The 23,436-nt window shown below is 39.5% G+C and overlaps 2 protein-coding genes across 5 annotated transcripts in view; one reads left to right on the top strand and one right to left on the bottom strand.

The window, feature by feature from the left end:
• Nucleotides 1-870: 870 nt before the first annotated feature.
• Nucleotides 871-10,737, bottom strand: pygma (phosphorylase, glycogen, muscle A). 2 transcript variants are annotated; one of them, XM_046411384.1, is made up of 20 exons: nucleotides 10,366-10,737; nucleotides 8,442-8,543; nucleotides 8,229-8,307; nucleotides 7,991-8,094; nucleotides 7,684-7,815; nucleotides 7,473-7,584; nucleotides 7,296-7,378; nucleotides 5,969-6,112; nucleotides 5,652-5,744; nucleotides 5,207-5,353; nucleotides 3,970-4,133; nucleotides 3,692-3,806; nucleotides 3,500-3,601; nucleotides 3,017-3,164; nucleotides 2,795-2,853; nucleotides 2,553-2,694; nucleotides 2,154-2,361; nucleotides 1,890-2,024; nucleotides 1,570-1,636; nucleotides 871-1,389 (listed from the first exon to the last, which is right to left on the bottom strand). In XM_046411384.1, the coding sequence occupies exons 1-20, from the start codon at nucleotides 10,606-10,608 to the stop codon at nucleotides 1,240-1,242; spliced, it is 2,529 nt and encodes an 842-aa protein (XP_046267340.1). In that variant the 5' UTR covers nucleotides 10,609-10,737; the 3' UTR covers nucleotides 871-1,239. The 2 variants fall into 2 exon arrangements, with proteins under 2 accessions (XP_046267340.1, XP_046267341.1); XM_046411385.1 differs by lacking the exon at nucleotides 10,366-10,737 and adding an exon at nucleotides 8,742-8,760.
• A 10,960-nt stretch (nucleotides 10,738-21,697) lies between these two features.
• The window catches only part of LOC124070879 (neurexin-2-like), a 108,306-nt gene continuing 106,567 nt past the window's right edge, over nucleotides 21,698-23,436 (top strand). For 2 of the 3 annotated variants that reach the window (XM_046411200.1, XM_046411196.1), the window contains exon 1: nucleotides 21,698-22,289. The gene's annotated coding sequence lies outside the window, so the exon portion shown is untranslated. The remainder of the gene's footprint in view (nucleotides 22,290-23,436) is intronic. The other variant, XM_046411195.1, reaches the window with a different exon arrangement.

Raw genomic sequence — 23,436 nt, forward strand, 5'->3', positions numbered from 1 at the left:
GTATGTAAATTTAACACTCAGCTCAGGCAGCCTGCAGCTTGATCGCTGGTGCCTGCTGATTTGACCACAGACTTTCTGCTCACATAAAATCAAAAAGACAACACTTAAGATCAGCACCAGGAGTGAAACTTGCTTCACCTTTACATCTGACAGCAAAGTCAGTGTTACTAAGACGTTGACAGACAGCATTAATGAGCCCTTCTTGAGGCTTTCTTCTGTTTGCCAGTTCTCATTAAACACCTCCCCTTCCTTCTCTCAACTGTCATCCACACTTCCGAACAAAACACAAAACATGTCTATGTGTGCATTTGCGCTGAAGTGATCTGTGGAGGACTTAGCCTATTTTATTATTCACAAGTATCTAATTATACTTTCAACAGGTTAGTTCTCCTTCTGTGTTTTTCTACCCAACTGTCACTGACCAATATCTGCCTTTCAAATATGGTTAAACTCTCGCTTTTTAAAAATTTCTCCATCAATACAGCTACATGCTCTCAGCATTTGGCAACACAATATACAGTTTTTTTCATTAAAGATCAGGCATAGTTTACTGTAAGACCAATGTGACATTGTTAAACTATTTGTACCTTATGCATTTAAGTTTACAGTGAGGTTTTTATTTTCATAGGTTTTAAATTTACAACTGATGTTGTGTTTCTCAGACCTGATTCTGGGATCTGATCCTCTGCAGAGTCTGAAGTTCATTGTCCTCACACTAGATTGAGACCATTGTTGTAGGTAAATATCACCTACAAAGTCCTTAGTGTTCATTCTCTATAGCACATTTGCAAACATTGGAAAATTTGCCAACGCAAAACATTACCTGGTTCTGCCTGAAAAAGAACAGCTGAAAACACTGCACCCAGGTCGTTATGGTTTTTCCAGACAAATTTTATTCAGAATGGGTTTGGCTGGAATACAGTATATATTTTTAAATAAAAAAATATTACCACTAAATTCTTAAAGCCCACCACAAAACTCTAACTCTAACTATTATCCTCTTCACTGTAGCTACAGTAAATTGCCATTTCTGTATCCCTGATGATAACTGATAAAACCAGTTTTATTACAGGTAAAAAACAAAAAGGAAACTTTGCCAGCCTGGGGGTTTGGGTGAGATGCAGTGAAGTAATGCAGGAAGCATTTAATGCTAATCCCTGTGGATGTAGGTTTGTGGGGGCTTTTACCAGATGCACAGTATGTACCACATGGGCTGTTGTTGGCTGTCATGTGGCCAGTTTAATGCTTGTCATCAGGGGCTGGGAGCTTCTCAAGTGTGGGCTCCATGCCCCAGATCTCACGAGCATACTGGGAAATGGTGCGATCGCTGGAGAACTTGCCACATCCGGCAATGTTGTAGATCACCTTCTTGGTCCATTCCCTGGGGTTCTGATGCGGGGATGGAAATGATTGATGAGTGAGTAACAAAATTAGTGATTATTAATCTTAGCTGTGTCTCCCTTCAACATTGGTGAACCCATTGCTACTCATAGTGAACCCATGCTAATTAAAATCATACTATTAATGCTTAAAAGACCATTTTGAACAATTCCATTATAATGAACATACCTTGTAAAGAGCATTGACTTTCTCCTGGCATTTAATGTAGTCTTCATAGTCAGCAAAGACCTTAAATCTGTGCAGAAAAGATTGTAATTAACTCAGTGAAAAAGGCATATACTGTGATTTTATATACCACATATATAGTAAGTGTGTGGGTGTGTGCGTGTGTGTGCATGTGTGCGCATGTGTTAAAGAGAACTGAATGAGAACTGATTTACTTATTTATTTATTTATTTTTGCACCACCAGCAAGTATCTACACATTCTTATTTGTATGTGTGCATGCATGAGTGTGCCTCAGGCTGCAGATGTTAGATGTGTCTTTACCTGTCATGATGCATCAGCATGTTGACAATTTCTTTAAACAGGTCAGGCTGCTTTGGGCTAAAGAAGCCTCCAGCAATCTGGTCAATAGACTGCTTCAGCTCAGGCAGGCGGTTGTAGTACTCTTCAGCATGGTATCTAAGCAGGACAGGGGAAAGATACATATATAAAATACAATCAGTTCATACATTAGGATATATATATATACATATACAGAAGTTGACAATATGGACACATTACTACGACGGGTTGGGGTTTGTTCCTGACCCTCTCTTGTCAAGTGCGTCGACATCTTCCACCCTCATCCCGAAGATGAAGAGGTTGTCTTCGCCAGCCTCCTCAGCCATCTCAACGTTGGCTCCGTCCATGGTACCAATAGTTAGAGCGCCATTCAGCATGAACTTCATGTTGCCGGTGCCGGAGGCCTCCGTACCAGCTGTGGAGATCTGCTCTGACAGGTCAGCTGCAGGGATGGCTGAAAGATGACAGAAGTAGAGGGTTGATGACTCTAATAAGCATTTTGTGTTTGCGTTTTATGCTGTGAATAAAAAATTATCTGGCTGGGGACAGTTGCAGGGGAAGAAATGAGCAGGGTGATGAGCATGAGAAAAAATAAAAGGAGAGAGAGGAAAAAGGCTGGGAATTGGACAATGATTTGATAATTACCTTTCTCGGCCAGTGTGACTCTGTAGTTCTCCAAAAAGATGACTTTGAGACGGTCTCCGACCACAGGATCATTGTTGACAACTTCACCAATGGCTGTAATCAGACGGATAATCATCTTGGCAGTGTGGTATCCAGGAGCAGCCTGCATGAAAGGAACAGTTGGAGAAATAATGTCAGATGAATTTAACCTGAGTTTGGGGGGCGAGTTAGTTTTTAAATTCGTATGCCAATAAACTACAAACCTTTCCTCCAATCATGATAGTTCTTGGAGTCCACTGCTTATTAGGCTCCTTCTTGATGCCTGGCAGAAATATGAAGAGGTTACAGGACTAACTAAAACACATGCACACACACACACACACACACACACACACACACACACAATGTTGTTCTGCAGTCATCTTAAAAACCACAACATTTGCGTTTGCGAAGTGGCAAAGATGATTTTAACTGTGAAGCCTTACGGTTATAGTAGGTGATGATGTGCAGACAGTTGAGCAGCTGCCTCTTGTATTCATGGATTCTCTTGACTTGAATGTCAAACATGGAGTTGGGGTTGATCTTCACCTTGTAGTGCTCCTCCAAGTGCACAGCAAACTTCATCTTGTTTTCCTACATTTACAAAACATTGACTTCATCACAAAAAAGACAACGTTTTTTTCTTTAACTTGTGTGGTTATTCGTAAACACATATTGAAAGTGTTAGCAATTAATTAGAATTATATGGAGAGAAAAGCTTGTGCACAATTGTCGTGTATAGACAGACTGCTTGATGTGGAACATGTGCCACTTCTCTCCAGGGCTTTGCACTGTTGAGCATTTACAAAACCAGCCATGATTAAGCACAATGATTTATTCACAAACATATTTTTTATATAGTGTTAATAGTGTTAATTCCAAACTGATGCATTGAGTGAAAACTTGAGATATAACACCACATTAGTCACCTGCTTCACTTTGGCAACATCGCGAATGAAAGCCTCATCATTCACGTGCTTAGTGAGAGACCGCAGCTGGTCGAGGTCACGGATGAAGTCCTCACCAATCCTCTATTGATCAAAAGTCATAAAATGTAAAGTTACATTCAGATTCTACTCTTATTTGTGTGAAGTACTGCATGAGCGTTAAACAGAGCTAACCTCGGCGATGACCTCAGCCAGCCCAGGGTTGCACATGACCAGCCAGCGGCGAGGAGTGATGCCGTTGGTCTTGTTTTGGAACTTGTGTGGCTCCATTTCATAGAAGTCCTTGAAGCTGCAGGCAGATTGAAGCATCATATACTGTATGTCAGAAAACACAGATGATGCAGCTGCACATGAAATCATAGAGGCTGGGGATTTATGAAACACATAATACCACATATACAGCACGTACATGCATTTACCAGTATTACAGCCAAATTTATTTAGGGACATACATAGTCGCTTTGAGGATGTCAGAGTGGATCTGGGCCACGCCATTGACGGCATGGGAACCCACAATGCACAAGTGAGCCATGTTGATCCTCTTTTGTCCACCCTCCTCAATGAGGGACATACGGCGTAGACGATCATTATCACCAGGATACTTTGCAGCAACTTTCTGCAAAGTTAATCAGAGCACAAGACGATTTTATAGATTTCCATCATCACATATGATAAAGTGGATGAGCTCAGCTTTTCTAACATAATATCAAATTAGAAGCAACAAGACAATTTCCACCAGTACTCAAGTAGATAAATGTAACTTGGTGTTTTATTGTGCAGTTCTGGTTGAGCTACAGCTCAAAAAGACTGCCAGCCACTTTGAGTCAGACATATTTCTCCTTCCTTTCAGCAGGAACTTGGGCCTCGTAATTTAATTCCGACAGATGCTGCAATTAAAAGCCAATAGACACCATTTTGTTCTTTGACTTTTACATCACAGCAGTTAGCTGCTCATTGTAATCTTCAGAGTCACTCCTGGCATTTATAATAATAGGCTTTTCTGTACTCTGTCCACGGTGAAAACCTAAAAATATCCATTTATAATCAATTAATAATTAATAATAATTAAATTTTGCACCAAGAAGCTTTGCTCTGTAAAGCCCCCCATTTAAATTTAGTCACCTAAATTCAGAGGTGGAAGGCAACAGTATTATCACCATGCAGAAATACTAACTATACTATACTATACTAATATAATAACTGATGCATTCATATGTACATCAATTTAAGGTTTCAGCCAGTAAATATGAAGCTTAGTTTTTAGTATATAATGCATCCTAATGTATGAATGAATTGATTATATTTTGCATTATTAAAAAAGAATCTGCAAAGTAACTACAGACGTCAAATAAATGTAGTGGACTAAAAGTTAAAATATTTACCTGTGAATTGTAGTAGAGTAGAAGTGCAACTTAAAATGGAAATACCTGAAAAGTGTGTAGTTCATGAGTTTTTTCCACCTTTGCCCAAATTCACTAATTGCAGCAAGCTTTGACATTATGTAACTTGTACCTTGTGTTCAACCAGCAATATAAACGAACACACAGATGATATGAAAACTTTATGACCACATGGGCACTTAACAACAGAGAGCAGTGACAGTGTGTACTCAGTAATAAGGAAGAGGCTTAAGAACCCGCCCTGTGCATCACAATATGGAAATAATATGTTGCAGTGTGCAGGACTAACCTCTAGGTGGCGACGGTTGATCTCGTAGACGATCTCTAGATGACGAGGCAGCAGATGAGCAAACAGGTCGACTGGCCAGCGCTCCAGAGCTTCAGGAAGGACAGTGTGGTTGGTGTAGGCACAGGTACGCACACAGATGTCCCAGGCCTGAACAAAAGTGAGAGAAAACATGCATTTTTTTTTACAAGCAAGAACTGGCTTGAGAAACACTGTAAATTATTGCTTTGTGCCATATAATTTCTCCTAGCGGTGGTGCAAAAATGTTTATTATGTAGACTAAAATAGTGATGTCCTTATCAGAGAAAAAAAAAAAAAATTATAAAGCAACATGAATCAAAGCAAGAAAAGTGTTGTGCTTTTTAACACTAAAATACGTTATGAATCTTAAAATCCAAACTTTGAGAGCAGTGAAAAATGCTGTGAGGCCAATGTGGCTTTTCCTCACCTTGTCCCATCCAAGCTTCTCTTCATCAACCAGAACCCGCATCAGCTCAGGAATAGCCATGGCTGGGTGAGTGTCATTCAGCTGGACGGCCACCTGAACGTACAGAACATTATTAAATGTCAGTACAGATTTAGCATAGATCATTAAGTGCTTCATAGGTACTCTTCATTTCAACTATTTTCCTAAGGTACAATGAAACCCACCCACAACTTGTTCAACACTCTGACAGAGGCAATTTAACAAAAGCACAAAGAGAACATCAGGGGGAAACCTTTTCAATTTTGACAGAAACTATTTTGTTGAGTTTTTCGCTTCACCTTGTCAGGCAGTTTGCTGAAGTCTGTGCGAGCAATCTCCCTGGAGCCAAACTTAGAGACCTTGAAACGGCGGATGATGTCTTGCAGGGTGGCAGATACCACAAAGTATTCCTGCTTCAGACGGAGCTCCTTTCCTTCAAAGAACTGAGGATGAAAACACATATTTGTCTGTTTATGTTCTGCAGGCAAACATGAATAGTTTTTATATTCTTTAAATATAGCTTTTTGCATATCGCTGACTGGTGTTTACTCTTGGACAACTGAAATCTTTTTATTTTAAGAAAATAATTGCCCAAAACATAAAAGTAAAAAAGAAAGTGGCAGAAAAGTGCAGTAGCTCTGTAGCTAACGTCTGCAGTATAATCACACATTTCTAACCATTATAGCATAACATCAAACACAAACCGATATCATAGAGTTATAAGTGAATGTAAGTATATTACATATGTGCATACATTGTGTAAATGTGGCATTTTCTTCTCTTTAGCAATCATTTGAGATGTTCATAGAAGCTGAATTCAGCGTTCAATCTTTGAAGCAGAGGATGCTTGAGATTTTTTTTTTCTATTTTGTAAATCAATTTGTTTATTTTCACATTCGTCAAGCCACAGAACGGTAGAAATAACCACTGATGTGTTGAAGACAATGTTTGTGTTATGAGTGATGATTAATATTAAGGTGATTTTTAATAGACAGTTGACAGAAGCATCTACTCAGTTTGCTTGTCAGTTTGTAGTTCTATCTGTTGAATAGAGGTGTTGCAAAGAAACTGTGAGGCTGATTGATCAACAAATTGATCTAAAAAAAAGCTATGATAGTTGAAGTGGAGGCAACTGATATTACAGTACTTCTGTGTTGTTGATTGAAATACGTAACATGATTGGACAGCACTGCAACACTGGCTGACTGAACTGAATTCACACATCCTGCCTACCACCATGTCTACTCTAACTTGCACAGACATAAGTTACGAGGCCTGACAAGGATTACAGCTCCTGCTAGATGGGTATCCTTCTTCCTGGACCTTCGGGGATTCAAGTCATGGTGGCCAGTTCTTGTGTCAGCTATAAAGCAAAGCTTGAGAGGAAGCTCAAAGAGCACACAGTGACTCTAGCTGAAGACAAAGGACGCCAGCTGGAGTCCACATTATGTAAATCTATCTCTTAGCTGAGCTAGAGATAAACCCTCCAGTCATACAGGAGCCATACAGGCCACAGCTCCTAAAGCATTCGACATTTAGCTGCATCTTCTAAACCAGGCTTACATATGGCCGCAGTATGAGTGTGAGTAAGGTGGATTAAAAGGTAACAGATTCACATTTTCTTACATTGTCATTGGGATACAGCACACGGGAGATGTTCTCAGCCAAGTTTCTGTCCAAAACAGCCTGAATGTAGCCACCAATATTGACTGCAAAAGGGGGGAAAAAATACTCTTTTCATTCATTCGCATTTGTCAGCGGTTACACATGATTAATAATATTCAGTGCCCACCAGGCACGTACAGTCTTTAAGGTTAAACTCGCAGGGAGCCTTTGCAGACCACAGCCTCATGGTGTTGACAACATTGTTTCTGTAGCCGGGGATAGGGGTGTCATATGGCAGAGCCAGCACTACCTGCCAGTACCAACACCAAAAAACAGATTAATATATATAATTTCAGAAAATATTTTTCTGTCATTATTTGTATGCATTTACTTTAAATCATATTTTCACCTGAGTGTCAACCCATTTCACACCATCAGGATGATGTTCGGTCCTGCCATAGAAGTGCACTGGACGCATGTACTCAGGACGAGCCTTCTCCCAGGGGTTACCATAGCGGAGCCAGTCATCAGCCTCCTCAACCTGAATAATGACATATATTCATATTGAGGGTGAGAGAAACATTCATTATCTGAATGGCTTCTGAGCAGAGCTAGGCACAGAAAATGGTGAGGAACTCGATCGTGGTAACAGGAAACAGGTGACTTAAGGTGAAACACTCAGACAGCAATAGAGACGGAGGTGAATCATTTCTAACCTGCCAGCCATTGACGATTTTCTGATTGAAGATACCGAATTCATAACGAATGCCGTAACCATAGGCAGCCAAACCCAGTGAAGCCATGGAGTCCAGAAAACAGGCTGAAAACCAGAGATAGCACATGAACAAAAAGCTTTGATTCACTCTTATATAAAATAATGCAGTATTTATGTCTGTAGAGGTACAGAGGTAAAAGAGGTAAAAATTCGAATATAAAGGGTGAAAAGATGCTTACCAGCAAGGCGACCCAGACCACCATTTCCCAAACCAGCGTCTTCCTCCATATCCTCCAGTTCCTCCATGTCCAGACCCAACTGCAGAGGACAACAGAACATGGACTAATGTATGACTAAAAATAGTAATTTTGAGAGACTTTTGCTGTGCTATTATCCTGTTGGAAAAGGAAATTTCAGTGTCAATGAAGATATATAAAGTGGCTTTTTCACACCTGGTACATGGCCTCATCACAGGCGTTTTCCAGTGCCAGGTTCACCATGGTGTTTTGGAGGGTGCGGCCCATGTAGAACTCAAGAGATATGTAGTACACACGCTACAGTTTGGGGAGAAGGAGAGAAATAATCAGTATCAACCTAAAAATAACACCCAGAAATTGTTTTATGAAAACTCAGGGGAATATTTTAGTGTCATTGTAAGTTTAGTTTTACAGAGGCATCTGCACAGTAGCATTATGATTACAAATTTGGTACTGTAACCAAAAGCCAAGTGTCAAAGTAACACACAAACACACCGCAAAGAATTCTTCAAGTCTCACAATTTATCTTCATAGTTGGGAGATTGTAGAAATGTGCCACCTGAGCCTGTGTTTAGCCTTTGCCATTTAGTTGTTTTCTTTCTCTCCTCTGACATGGAGGGGTGGATACAGACTAAGGAGGAAAAGGCAGAGGAGAGGAGAGGAGAGAAGGGACTGGGGAACAGCTCTGGGTGTTACATAACACCAACATTTGGGCCCGAGCAAAAATAGCTCCTGTAGAGGTCACCCTAAAGGTCAGCCAGAGCCTGATAGCCTTTCATTGTGGAGTTCAAGTCTGGGGTGATTGGAGCTGTTCATTTAGATGTCCAAAATAATGGTAAATACAACTGAAAGATATAGCCATATCATTGAATAACTAACAAGATCTCTTGAATTATATATGACTGCATGTTACAAAGCTTATCTGACTTCAGTCCTTGTTTGTCTCATTATGCCGATTAGCCCTTTTTCCCCAACAATGCATATTGGTGATGTGAAAAACAAATCTAATCTACTTGTTGTAACTGTGACTTCGCAGTGCATGATCTTGCATCTAGACTTGGGCTCAGATGTCTTCCCTAGTTCTGATTTCTGTTTAGACCTTTAAGGGATTCACCTTTGACCTTTCAGTCTACAGCACCGGAAAAAGGTGATACAGTTTGGAGGTCAGATGGTTTCTGAGTTAGAGGTTGCAGCTCATCATCATGTGGTTAAACTATGTCTGAGAACTAGCTTAATGTGAATAGTAAATGTCTCCCTACTGAGATTTATGGCACTGGCACTTAAGTTACAGAACAATAACCCTGCAGAGTAAGCCGAGGTCTGCGGGAAAAAATTCCTTCGATACTGAGCAAAAAAATTATCCTCTTTATTCGGCAGAGTTATTAATAATCTTACAAGGAACATTTTTTACCTAAGTAAATGCATCTGGGGCTGACTTTTATCCTGCTTCCAAAGCCTCTGTTGTAATTGCACAAGGTTTGTTGGACATTTTCAAAGAATAATGCTGCTGCTGCTTTATTTTAGCTCCGACATTCTTTCTGCAGCTGCTAGTTAGTGACATTGCGGAGATATAGCTTTTCTGATTATGATTGTGTGACTGCTTCTGTGAACCCAGATGCCCTAGTAGGCATGTGCTCATATAACACAAGTGAAGGCTATGTGCTTTATGGTGAGACAGGATGGTAACAGAAGGTCATGGAGAGGTTTAATATTTCAACACACTATAAGAACGGCAGCATACCAGCAGAGTGCTAAGAAGCCGCAGTGAAGTTTAAATGTCATGACTTGACATTACACTCACATGAGGTTGCTGAAAGTACAGTTGGAGAATATAAATCCCTGGCTCTGACGAAGCAGTAGGGTTGTTTCATTATAGAGTACAGGTATGGCACATGCTGAACACTGTGTACTAGACAAACAGTGAGTTCACAATGACTTTCATAAATGTCCTGAAGGTGTGAACCAGTTCTTGGATCAAATATAGTTGCCAGTATTCCCCCCGTATGTGTGGACAGCTGCGATCTCCACAAATACAAGCTGTGATGCTGTTTATTTAAAGAATGGTATATTCATTGAAAATCATATTGTTATAAGTCTTGTGTCCATGAATTGAACTTACTTTGGGATCTTTCTCGTAGTAGTGCTGCTGGGTTCTGATCCACCTGCCAATCAAGTGATCCCGCACAGTGTTGGCAAGAGCAAAGTAGTAATCCCTTCTGGTTGCCACATTCCTGTCCTTGACCAGCGTAAAGTGGAGATGTCTGTTGAAGTTCTGCTTCAGATCTGAAACGTTTTCAACGCCGGCGAGGCCCCGCACTGAAATCTGTTTCTTCCTATCGTGGTCGGACAAGGGTTTAGACATGGTGGCACAAGTTGTAGCGGCTCAGGGCTCAGACTCTTCTAAGAATGTAAACAGTAAGACAGCAGGCACACACCACCAGGTCCAGGGAAAACGGCAAGAGAGGCACCCAACCCACAAGCTCAGGTTCAGCATTTTAAAGGCACAACGATGAATATTAAGTACAGGGTGGAGCAGATTGTATATATTAGGTAAAGGGTGGGGCAAAGGTTGAGGACTGAGGTTTTCAGTTATGTGACACATGAATGCATAACTAAGGGGAACATTTTGGATGGAAGATGGCAGAATTACATGGCAGGAGGACAACTTCATTTACAGTATTCACTATGAACTGAAGAGTAAGAAGGCTAAGTGAACTAAGTTGGATCTACTTTTTTTTGTTTTTTAGTTGATTTACTCAAATCAAAACCAGTAAATGATTATTTTGTCAGCCTGAGCAAAGCGGTGAGAACAATCCGAACCTTCCTGTTTAGAAAAATGGACAAAAAATGTTCTTGTTTATTTGTAATGTATATTTGCATTTCACCGCCATGAATGATCCAGAATTACTTATTATATTCACTGAACTGCAAACATAAAAATTACATTATCTTTTTACAGTTGCATTTTTTTAATATATAGCTAGTCTGCTGCCCTGTTTAAAGTATTGCCTGATATTGTAGGAGAAACAGGCAGTGATAATATCTGGCAGATACAGCGCTGAACATGTTTTTCTCCCCATAGTTAGCAGAAGTGCCTTGGCAGCAGATGGTGGTGGGATATTATATTTTTGAAAAATTTTTGAAACTTTTTTTTTTTTGCCCCTAACAGCAAAGCACAGTGAAATCTGCCCTTTATCAGACTGACTGACTGACTCTATAGTCAAAACTTCCTGCACTAGTGGGCAGATACATTTGTTTTAGCGACCCACACTGCAGACCCAACAGCAGTATTGCAACGTTTAACATGTTCATACTACTGTATGACATCACTAGTACTGTGAGCAGTAGTACTGTAAAGACCAGTGATCCAGAGTCTGTGTAGATCACATCTGTCCAAGAGCCTGGAGCAATAACCGACACAAAATCAGCTGCAGCAGAGCTACTAAAAGCCTCGCTATTTTCAGTTATCACTCTCACAAGCCAAACTATCGTCTTGTCTTGTCCTTCTAAAAATAGTAACTCTGACCCAGTCCCAAAGGCCATGATATTTGAAAGGCATATCTGGTTAATGTCAGCAAGAGCCGGTAGACAACACTAGTATATTACCATGAGCTGGACTACAGCATGAGGTGGAAGGCAGTGTTTGCTGAGCTGTTCTCAGTGGGATGCAACTACATGCTTACAATTATCTTGTTAAAAGGGGGTCTCTGCCTTTGGACTGAAATTGGTTAAAAGCTGGATGAAAGAGTCCCTGTTACTTTAGTGTCAAGATGGACTGTTGAGTTTCACATTGAATAAAGCTGACAGGAAAAATGCTGGCAGAGAAATTATCAAGTCTTCCTATTTGTCACTGTTGATATAAAAAGAAAAGAAAACAAAGGATGCTACTGTCAAACATCACAACAATAGGACAGCAGCCAAACAGAAATCAAATTACAGGTGGTAGCTGAAACTGGCAGTGCTTCATGGCCATTTCTGCATCTTCTGAACAATTTTTTGAACTTACACAGTATAGAAATGCTTTCTACACCATTTCCTGCTTTGCTCCCTTTAATGTTCATGCCTGCCAAATGACCCCCAGAACAGAGGAACCATCACACAACAGATGACAGAGATTGAAGCTGGCGTGCCCCCGATTTGTCCATTATGATGAGCAAATTATGTTCTTACATGTCTACTGGCTGTTCTGTCAAATGGTACATCAAGCATTTCAAGACCACACTGAATGAATGCACTGCCTGACAGAAACTGTGAAAGAACACAAACAATATTCTTAATGTGAAAGCAAATTTTCTATAACGAATGGAACTGTTTGGTCCATCTCTAGATTTTCCATCAAAGGCATATACCAAAGTGTTTGTCTGTCTTTTCAGCTAATGTTTTTCATGACCTCTCTTTCATGTAATGAGGAAGATGTATGAATGTTTAATTAATGTTTTTCCCCCATTGTCATTATTAAGTCAATTAACTCTGGTGTTAATGCTCTGATTGGCCAACAGTAAACAGTTATTTAGGTGCCTATGTTGCAAAGGGTGTAAAAAGCAACTGACTGACATAGGCTGGAGCAAAACTGGTATTTATGTAGCAATTTGCACAGTCCCACCTTTTTTCTTATCTTCAACATGCATGCTGTTTTTTCTTAGATTACATAAAATAGGTAGACAATGGGAAAAAAATCAGTGACTTGGTGTTCCCAGTGTGCGCTGGCAGTGCATGGAGTGAAATGAGGGGAGGAAAAGAACCTTTATCAAAAAAAATAAAAAGCAACAAATAATATTTGTGGTGGAACTTGATGCAAGTTTCCAAATGTTTAATCATTTTCATAGCAGGGATATTTTACCTCTAATTGGCTGATAATGTGATTGCTGGTTAGAGTTTCATGAGCATCATGTCAAAACATTAAAAAAATCAACATAAAAAATGTGTCTTGTGCAAAGTAAAATTTGAGTTTTTAAAGCAAAATGTGCCTGGGTACTTTATGTATTAATCAGGTCTGTTTTGTTGTTGTTTTTGCTCAGTCAGACCTCTGAAACTAAGCAACAAAAGATTTTTGTTTTTCAGTACTTGAATCTTCAAAATATGAAGGTGACACTACAGCAAAACCTCCCTTCACACAGTCATAAATGTATCTGAAAGCTGCCACAGAAAATTTGTTACTTTTGCAGGTGCAATATGTCTTGCACCTCCATATCTAAACATCATGTTGCCCTGCATCCTTTTTGTAAGCACTCATTTCTATTTTTTTTTTGTGTGTGTCTTTCTGGGTGAAGGAAGGAATTAATGTTTTATATCCACAACATCAGGGTTCAGGAGTCATGGAAGTGTTTCCAGGAGAAGCAGAGCATGAAAAAAACTGAAATGAGAATTGTCAGAATCTTGTGGGAGAGGCTGATATGAGTGAGTTCACCTGAGGGTTCATTGGTTCGACACATTGATGTGAGATTCAGTAAGAGGTAGCGTGGGGTATGAGGTTCAGGGAAAAACTTGCCAACACACCAGGGGTGGATTGGGACTGAAAAATAGCCCTGGACTTTTTACTCAGAAAGCCTACCACAGACAGTCTGCAGATATTCCACTACTGGACACACCCAGTCGCCACTTGATGGGAGGTGCATAATTAAATTAGTCCAACGATGGCGGCATGCGGACATGGGAGCAGATAAAACTTCATATCAAGGCCTCAAGTGTATATATTGATACTCCAATTTGTGAAAATCACACTTTCATACCTGGCCTAAATGATATTGTTTTCTCTGCTTGAAAACAGAAAGGCATTAATAACATAAATGATTTGTATATTGGGGGAAATTTTGCCTCATTTGCACAGCTACAAGCCAAACATGGAATACCTGCTTCAAGTTTTTTCAGGTATTTACAGATTAGAGATTTTGTTTAAAAAATACGTACCAAACTCTGAAGTTTTGAATGAACATAATACTCTTGAGACTATTAACAGTTTTGACCCTGGCACCTGTGGAGCAATTTTCTATCAAATGCTTCAGGCATGGAATATGGAATTGAACGATGAAATCTGGGAAAAATGTCTACGAAACGTATAAAAGTGTTCAGTTAACACCAGACACAACCTTATAGTTTAAATCACTCCACAGACCCCATTGCTCACGGGAAAAGCTACACAAAATTTATCCTGATATCCCACCAATATAACTGATGTAGCTCCATGATATCTACTGTAACACTGACTGAAACTTATTACATTCCCAGAAGGGATTTCTGGGAATGTAATAAGTTTCATTCATATTGGAAGTGTGTATTTTTCAGTGTTTTTCTGAGGCTTATGGTAAGAATCTGGTGCCCAACCCTTTGGTTTCCATCCTGGGGGCCACAATTGTCCTTTCTTCTGTCAATAAATTTGAAAGAAGAGCAATTCAATTTGGGATGGTGACTGCAAAATAGCTGATTTTACGAGTGTGGAAAATGGACTCTGTGCCTACATACAATTCGTGGTTGGGAGAATTGTCAAACACTTTACATCTGGAGAAAGTGAAATTCTATAATGAAAATAGAGGAGATAAGTTTTTTAAAACATGGGACCTGCATGAATTACCTTAAAAATGTGAGCTCATAGACACTGGCTATTGTATAAAACCCATCTCACAGCGCAAAGTATATGATTCTGTATATGTCTATCTACTTAATTTATTATTTCTGCTGTTACATATTTTTTACTCATCTTATAATGACCATGGAATATCGCCACAATTCAACATGTGCTGTGTTCTGCACATTATTTGATCTTTGCTATGTGTTTGTTCTTTTTCTCCATGTATTCCCCCCCCCCCCCACTCTCTCTCTCTCTCATTTCTTTATTTTATTTTTCTCTTGAAAATCAATTAAAAATTACTCCAACAATGCATCTGTCTGGCTTTTGTTTTTGTATAATTTGTTGGTCAAGTGTCATACAGAGGGACAAGCAGACATGGATTTCTCCCAGAGTTCCCAACGGCCAGTCTGACTATTCAACACACTGTCGAAAGATATTCATATTCAGACTGTGCCAGTTAAAATGCCCCTTTTCCATTTAAATGGTTTTTCACTTGTCTACATTAAATAAAAACACACTGCGATGGCCAAAACAGCAGCAAAGCACTGAAATAATTACATCTCAGTTTGATCTGGCTGTAATTCTCTTTCCTCACTCTTTTGCCTCATTCACACGTTGATTCTCAGAAACACTGTTAAACACAATCTGTTAGTGAGAAAGCTGTTTCTTCTCCTTTGCCTGAAGCGAATGAGCATCTTTGTTTACATCTCACCAAAAGTTATAGACTTAAAGTACAACACCTACTACCTGGCACACGTTCATTTCAGCACATGAGGCTGCAGCAAGCGATTGTTCCTAGGCCTCAGAGTTTACTCATTAGAATGTATTGAATTTAATTAGACTACATAGTTAAAAATATGTCTGCCTAAACTGTAAAATCTGGACTTGCTCGATTCATTCTCATACACCGTGAAATCTGTTATCTCCCATTTCCCTGCAATGGTTTCTAATACTGACAGACAAGATAAGTATTATTGTTTTTTTGTGTGTGCAATACAGTTTCATCTGCGATGGTAGAAAAAGGCATTTAATTTCATCTGCACTGAACGTTGCTGCTGTGTAGAGTTAAACCAGTGTTATGTTTGCTGAATACTAATCATCTGATTTGCATTGCATTTATTGCTGGCAATAAATCAAGGCACAGTTGGTTCACGAGGACGTTGTTAAGTTGCAGTGTTTCACTCAGGTCAAATGCCTCATTTTGTCTGTCTGTGAACCTGTCACCATGAGGCCAACACAGGAGGAATACTGTCACCTGGTGGTACATCTGTTAATGTCACACTGAAAGCCACCTGTCCCCCCCCCCACCACCACCACCACCACCACCCCACCCCCCGCTGTGAGTAGACTGGAGAGGAACAAACAGCACAAGCAACTTCACTTATGAGGAGTGAGCACTTTTAGCTAATTAAATACATTAACTAATTAACAGAAGGAGATGTAGTAACCAATTAAAGTGGTTCTACAACAATTTAACACATGAAGGATGCTCAACAGAAGAACTGCTTGGTTTGTGAAGAAGGGTGAATGTCTTCGGTGGCTCTTGATGAGCTCAAGACTGTAAAAATAACCATAATGATGTCTAATGAAAGTCTCTACCGAACTGCATTATGGGAAGTGTAGGACTCTTTTTTTTTTTAAAGCTTAACCCATACTCACCTTGTGCTGCTTCAATACTGACCATTCTGTTTTTAATCCCTCTCTTGCGAGTCCCCCAGTGTGATGAAAGTAGAACACCATAGACGATCAAAGTCCATGTTGTGATGAAAAGATTTGTCAGAGGAGCACTAAATAAATGTTCACTGGATATGAAGAAATACACTTATGAAGGCATGTACAGACTACGCCTGATTGACAGCTTTCTCTCTATGCAACTTCATCACCTAATTCCCATAACAGCCCTGGTAATCTTCAGCCTAAAGGTCTGACAAACCAGAATAACTGCACACACCTGTGTGGCCTCAGTCATAGAACAAGTAGTCTTTTAGATCAGATCTTTTACTTACTACAAAAATACTCAAGTGATGAGTGTTGTGTTGGACAAGTAAAAGTCATGCATTTAAAGTTGGTAATAAAATCTAATATAATGATATCCTAATGTCTTTGTTATATTTTATTGTATAAATCTGAATCTGAAAAGCAACAAGCAGCTAAAACTATAACATAACTGTGGTGGAGTATCAGTGAATGAAAATACTTCAGTAAAGTACATCAAAATTGGAATTAATTATAGTGCTTGAGTAAACATATTTATTCACTTTCCAACAGAGAAGAAAGAAGTATTCAGACATAGTACTTAAGTCAAGTAGCTTTACAACATAGGAGAAATACTCTATCACAGATGGATGGATTCAAAATTTTACTAAAGTAAAAGTGCAAAAGCACTGACATCAAAAAATACTTGAAGCACCAAAAGTAAAAGTATTCATTTGCCAGACCAAACTCAGAATAATGTGTCTTATATTATTGGATTCTAATTATTTGTGCATCCACTTGAACATCACTTTAATGATGAAGCTGGTAAAGCTGGAGCTCATTTGAACTAATTTACATTCCTTACATGCAGAGCTTTTATCTTATTGTGCAAAGTCACTTGTAACTAAACCTATCAAATAAATGTACTGCAATTAAAAGTCCAATATTTATCTCTGAGATGTAGTGGAGTAAACAAATAAAGCAGAAGAAAATGAAAATACTCAAACTACAAGTACCGTAACTCAAAATTGTGTGTAAGAACACTTAAAAAAAAATTTAAATATAAGTTTGAACACAGATTTTATTCAGTTGTTCAGTTATTCTATTACTTTAAAACCTTGCAGAAGACATTACCTTCTGCTCAGCTTGCCTTTTTCACAGTATTCATTTTGACAAGTCATAGAAGGAAAACCACAGGTGTTAATAATATTGTATGGTAATGGCTATATAATGGCTCTTCTCTATTCAACTGGCCCACTAAGTCCTGACAGTGTGACAGAGAGCCAACGTGCACAATAGCAGGACCCTGAAGCTGAAACAGCTTAACAGAATCCAGCCGTCACAAATTTTCTTATTTTCACCTGCTGTGACATGTCATGATGTCTCCAGTGACAAAAGGACTATTGATTCTCTAACTTGATGTATCTATGATGAAGTCATATTATAATGACATGTATTGCAGTACTAATACTGTTGGGACAAACATGGAATCAGAGCTCAATAAATGTTGGTAAAATGGTAAAGATGATACTGTACCTTAGTAATTACTTAAAACATGACCTCCTCACAAATCCAACATCAACATAAATAAGTAATTGCTCATCAATATTTCATCCACTTTCACCTATTAATCAATATCCCACACTACTGCAAAGCAATTTTTGTAAACACAGTTTAGCTTTTAGTCAGCTGGGTACTCTCAGATTTGATATGAGATCTTGTTTACTTGCACAGCGCATCTGCTGACGCTCTGTTATCCAGAGTGTTTTGAATATTAACTGCTTAATTGTACTGAACAAACTGCTTGAACTGCACAAGCCACAGGAATGTGTTGTGGTGGACGAGTGTTCCTGAGATCAAAAGAATAACTTGGCAGTTTGCTGCTGAATCCCCGGTAGCACATTCAATAAGGTATGTGCTTTACACAAATCCTGAGGGGTTTCTCATAATACGGATGTTGCTCAATATATTTTGCCGCAATTCTGGATATGTATCTCACCGCACAACAGATGAGCACCACTATTTCCTCATGGAAGCCGCAGAGTTTCACTCTCCCTTAGACCAAAACAAAAATCAATAATTGCCTCGGACAGGTCACTAAAACACACACACACAACTGTTTGGTAAGGTGCTGTGAGGGCAGAAATACCACTGATGTGCACAATAAAAGCTTGTATTGGACAGAATATGTGCTCCAAAGGGAGGCACAAAAGAATGACAGCCCGGTGGCTGAACATAACATGAACATAATTACTTGTGCATTAAAGTAAAACGCACATTTCTGTTTCTGTTTGTATTCCCTCTTCATTTGTTGATGCTTTGTTGCACTAAGTTTTGCTTTTCAGTTTTTGTTTTAAAAAACACAACGTATCACCAACTCCAAAAGGCCTCATATGAAACAATAAACAGCAGCAATCTGTTAGGCACAGCAGTGCGTTGAGGTGAATGTGAATATGTTAGCATGCTAATACTGTATATTCACAGTGACCATGCTATTTTAGCTTGCATGGTAGCATGCCAGTAGGTACTATTTAGGGCTAAAATCTAAATACTGATTGGAATGTCAAGAAAGGAGAAAAGTTGGGAAATCATGAAAGTTATTTCTCGGGAAATGAATGTGTTTAGCAATTTTAATGGCAATCCATTTAATCGGTGTTAAGATATTTCTCTCAAAATCAAAAACATCAACCTGCGAGTAGCTCTAAAGGGGATCTCAGGTGATCACCAAAGTCAGCGAGATTCATCCTCTGTGCACCATGAATATCTGCACCAAATGTCATTGAAATCCATCCAATAGCCTTTAGGGTATTTTACTGCAAATCAAAACAACATCATGGCAGCATCATGGTGCATCATGGTGCTTGAATTTCCCTCGAGAAATTCAAGCACCAGTAGCCCATTACAGAAGTGTGGGTTAGTCAAAAGTAAGCAAACAAACAACCAAGGCCTAACTGTTAGTGGAAAAAATAGAAAAATAAACTAAACATATGCTACATAAAGACAGCAAATGTGTAATTTATGTGCTTCTGTCGTGTGTGTTTCTGAAATATGCTCATATTAACACAACTTTGTGGTCAGCGTGTTTAACATATCTGTATCCACAGCATGCTGTTCGTGATGACCAAATCAACAAAACCAGAAACAGCTTAATGCTGATCATGAGCCTTACAATAAAAATTAAAAGCACCAGTTCATTTTCTCAATAGGATCTGATATGCTCTGTTTGTCAAACTTCCAGTTGGTAATACAGAGCCAATAGTGACAGCTGAACAGATTCTGAAATGCAAAAGGCTGAGGAGAGAAGCTGAAGGTAAGTTTAGATGACGACAAGACAAGAAATTCATAACCACTCGACCTCTGTGCTGAGTAGGAGCAGAAAACCATCCACAGACATTTAACCTCCAAAATGTGTGTGAACCTCATTCGTCAGAGGAGGGTTTGAAACAATCACTTCTCTGATGAGGGTATTGTTTGGATTTCAGTGCACCATCTCTGCTATGTGACTGGCAGACAGATATGTTGCAGTGTTTTTAAATCAGAAACTGACTTTGAGTTGGTTTGCTGAATTTTTTGATTCTGGATTATGGTTATATTTATTTATTTTGAAATACCAGTATATAAAATGTACACATTTACTGTATGTTACTCCATATGGGATGCATTGTCAACATAAGCAGGCCATGGTTAATTAGGCATGGTTATTATGGCATTTTGCTCATACTGTTAAATATTGTCAAAATATGTCTTGTGCATAAGTTGTATTTACTTTTGTACATATATCATAGAAACAAAACACACAACGCACAAAACAGTCATACTGGAATGACAATACTAATCAATACATACATCAGTATTAAATCATAAACACTGGTTTAGTGTTGATATTTAGCAGTGAGGATTTTGAAATGTAGCTGCAAAAGTATTCAACCCCATTTACTCGCTCAGGCTGAATTGTTTTGCAGGCGAAAGCATTTCAGAATATACATTATTCATACGTCATCCTCAGATTCAAGATTGCTTTGATTTTATCTCTGTTGCAAGGAAGGCTTAGACCCATGCTGCTTCACCTTAGCTGGCTTTTAGGGGTTTGTATGCGCGTCAGCTGTCACTGATAAGTCAAATATTCACATCGTATCCTACACACCAGCATCCCTTTATTGCACAGAGATTGTAGGACGGTGAATGCAAAATCAGAGTTTCCAAAACATAGTATGTAAGAAATGTTTCTGTATAAGACTAAAATACATCTCAGATTTACCTTTTATAGCTTTTACCACACAAACTCTCTGAGTCCAGACTAAACATAGAAAAACAACTTAGTTATTAACTGGAAACAATCATCCAGAACATATACAGCATGGTTAAAAGGTTTATGTTCTGAGGCACCAGGCTTTTATCCACCTCGTGTTTACATCCTGAACTTTGCCCTGTTTCTGCATTTGTGTATTTATTTATTTATTTTTATCATTCCTTTCTTTGTGTTTTTCATTTTATGCATTATGTAAAGTCTTGACTGGCTTTTGTGAATGAAAGTACTATACAGTAAATAGCCTTTACTTGCTTCATGAATAACTTAGAGTTTAAGCGTACATTACAAGAATAATAAATGTTGAGCAACGTTATTCCATGCATGGTCCTAAAATTTACCCATATCAAATTTCCTGTTTTATCTTTCAACTCTGCTAGAGAAACTTCACGTTTGAACGATTTTGTACATAAATTCCAAACATAAATTGAATTAATGTTTTCACTGTGAAAATTTTTTATCTCAAAATCCCCTCGTCCCCTCCTCCTTTCCATTATTGCCATAGGGGAGACCCGGGGGTACTCTAGCACTTAAGGTTTCTGCATTTTTAACTCTAATAGTCTCCAAATAGAAGAATACAGGCAGCCTGATGAGCAAGAGGCTGATGGAGAACCTTGTGAAACAGGTTGCAGTTTCAATCCATTGTACAATGGGGCCAAAATAATTGAATTTATTATTATTATTCATTTATTATTATACTATTATTATTATTATTGATATTTTTTTAGTCGCTGATGATTAATGTCTGTCTCTCAGAACACGCTGAGGTTCTGAACAGCACACCAGCAGTGGGTGAAGCTTAGCTTTTGTGCCTTGCTCAGGGGCACTTGGGCAGCATTTTGAGAAGGCAGGGTGGGATGGCGGTGGTTGTTGTTGGAGGGGCTTGAACCTGCGTGCCCTCTCACTGCCTTTAAAGCAAGACTCCACTCCTTCAGTGTTTCCTCCTTCTCAAATGACTCCGAGGGTGGAAAATAAACATAAACCTACCTGACGAGCACAGGTTACGATTCTGTGCCTAAACGCCTTTTTATCCTCCATGGCGACGCTGCTGTTAGTTTGACGGGGAACGGGATTGGTCAACAGCAGCTGACCGCGCCCTCAACCCATAAAAGCTACCTACCAAACTATTACCATCAAGTGTCGAGGGAATGACGGCTCTGCTGCTGCTGCTGCTCTCGGTGCGGCGGAGGAGAGAAAGCATCTTTGTCTGTACGGAGGAGCTCCGGGCTCCCCAGCCTTCCTGCCTCCATCGACACAGCAGTATCTAAAGATAACAAGACTATCCGAGGTCTTAAATTCATCTGCCGCATTCATCTTTGCTCAATTAAGGATTTTTTTTAAGGATCTTTTTTTTTCCAAAAACATCCCCCCCCACCACCACCACCTCTCTTTTTTGTGCGTGTGGCTGGAATAATCAAGCTCCCCGTCTCTCTTTCCCTCGCTGTATCCATGTGTCGGATCGCTGGATGATGTACAGGTAAATGACACCGCACACCTCCTACACAGAAACGACCTTATACACGGCGGTAATTAGCTTTAACGCGTGCTGCAGTGGAAAGCGACAAGATAAGCCGTGCCGCGTCTGTGTCTGTGTGTTTTTCAATGTCAGCGGTCCGGAATTGTTTGTATTCCAATTCGGGGATGTTGGGCTGCCGCTCACCAATTATTGACACTTCTCTGGAGGTGCCTGTTTGGATGATTTTCACTTAATGTAGCCGGAGATAATCAGATTTCAAACCAACCATCTTTGTTATCAGTGTTTACAGTCAGTTGAGGTGGGTGGAGGAGAGGTATATGTTTTCCAAATTCAACACGGCTGCGGATGAGGTCGCTTAATTGCGTGCCGGAAGACATGTCCTGTGCTTGGGCTTCAGCACATGCAGTGGTGGCTTTTTTTCCCCTTCTCTTTCTTTCTCTTAAAAGGCTGCAGCTCCGGCTGAAATATGGAAACGAGCTACGTAACCTATTGTTTGATTTCGCCTGATGCCACATGCCAGGTTTGCTCGATATTAATTTTTTATATATATAAATATAAAAGTGAAGTTAAGGTGGTCTTTGAGCCATGCAGCATGCATTGGTCCTTGTCTCTGAAATGCTTGAGGTAGCCTATTTATTATTGAGAGGGATTTCATGTTCTGAGGCAAAGGATTGGCCACTTTAAAGATAGGAAGGAGAGAGAGAGACACACAGACAGACAGACAGAGAGGGAAACAGTAGTTGAGTCAAGCAGCTGCCACATCATCTGCAACAAAGGAGGCTTCACCATCAGCTCTAAATATTATCCTTTAAAATCACCGTTGTTAGCTTGAAGGGAAAGCTTTCCTACCTGTGTGGTAAGATAAAGTCTTTTAAAACCTGCACCAGCATCCACACCTCCTTAGGAAGCTGCAGCCTCCATCCAGCAGATTATATGGCACCGGTTCAGCAGGGTCGACCGCTGAGGAGGTGGCTCGGGTTCAGACAGAGGCTTCCAAAAAAGCAGAATGTTTTCATAAAAGGCTCAGATGTTGGTCAATTAACAAAACTGCATATTTATAAGAGAATGAGTGTGAATTAACAGGGAGGCAGTTTACTGAATAAGTGTCTGCTGCTCATGGATAGTGTGACATGCATATACTATATTT

Source organism: Scatophagus argus, chromosome 14 (genome assembly GCF_020382885.2).
Source record: "Scatophagus argus isolate fScaArg1 chromosome 14, fScaArg1.pri, whole genome shotgun sequence".
Lineage (NCBI taxonomy): Eukaryota > Metazoa > Chordata > Actinopteri > Scatophagidae > Scatophagus > Scatophagus argus.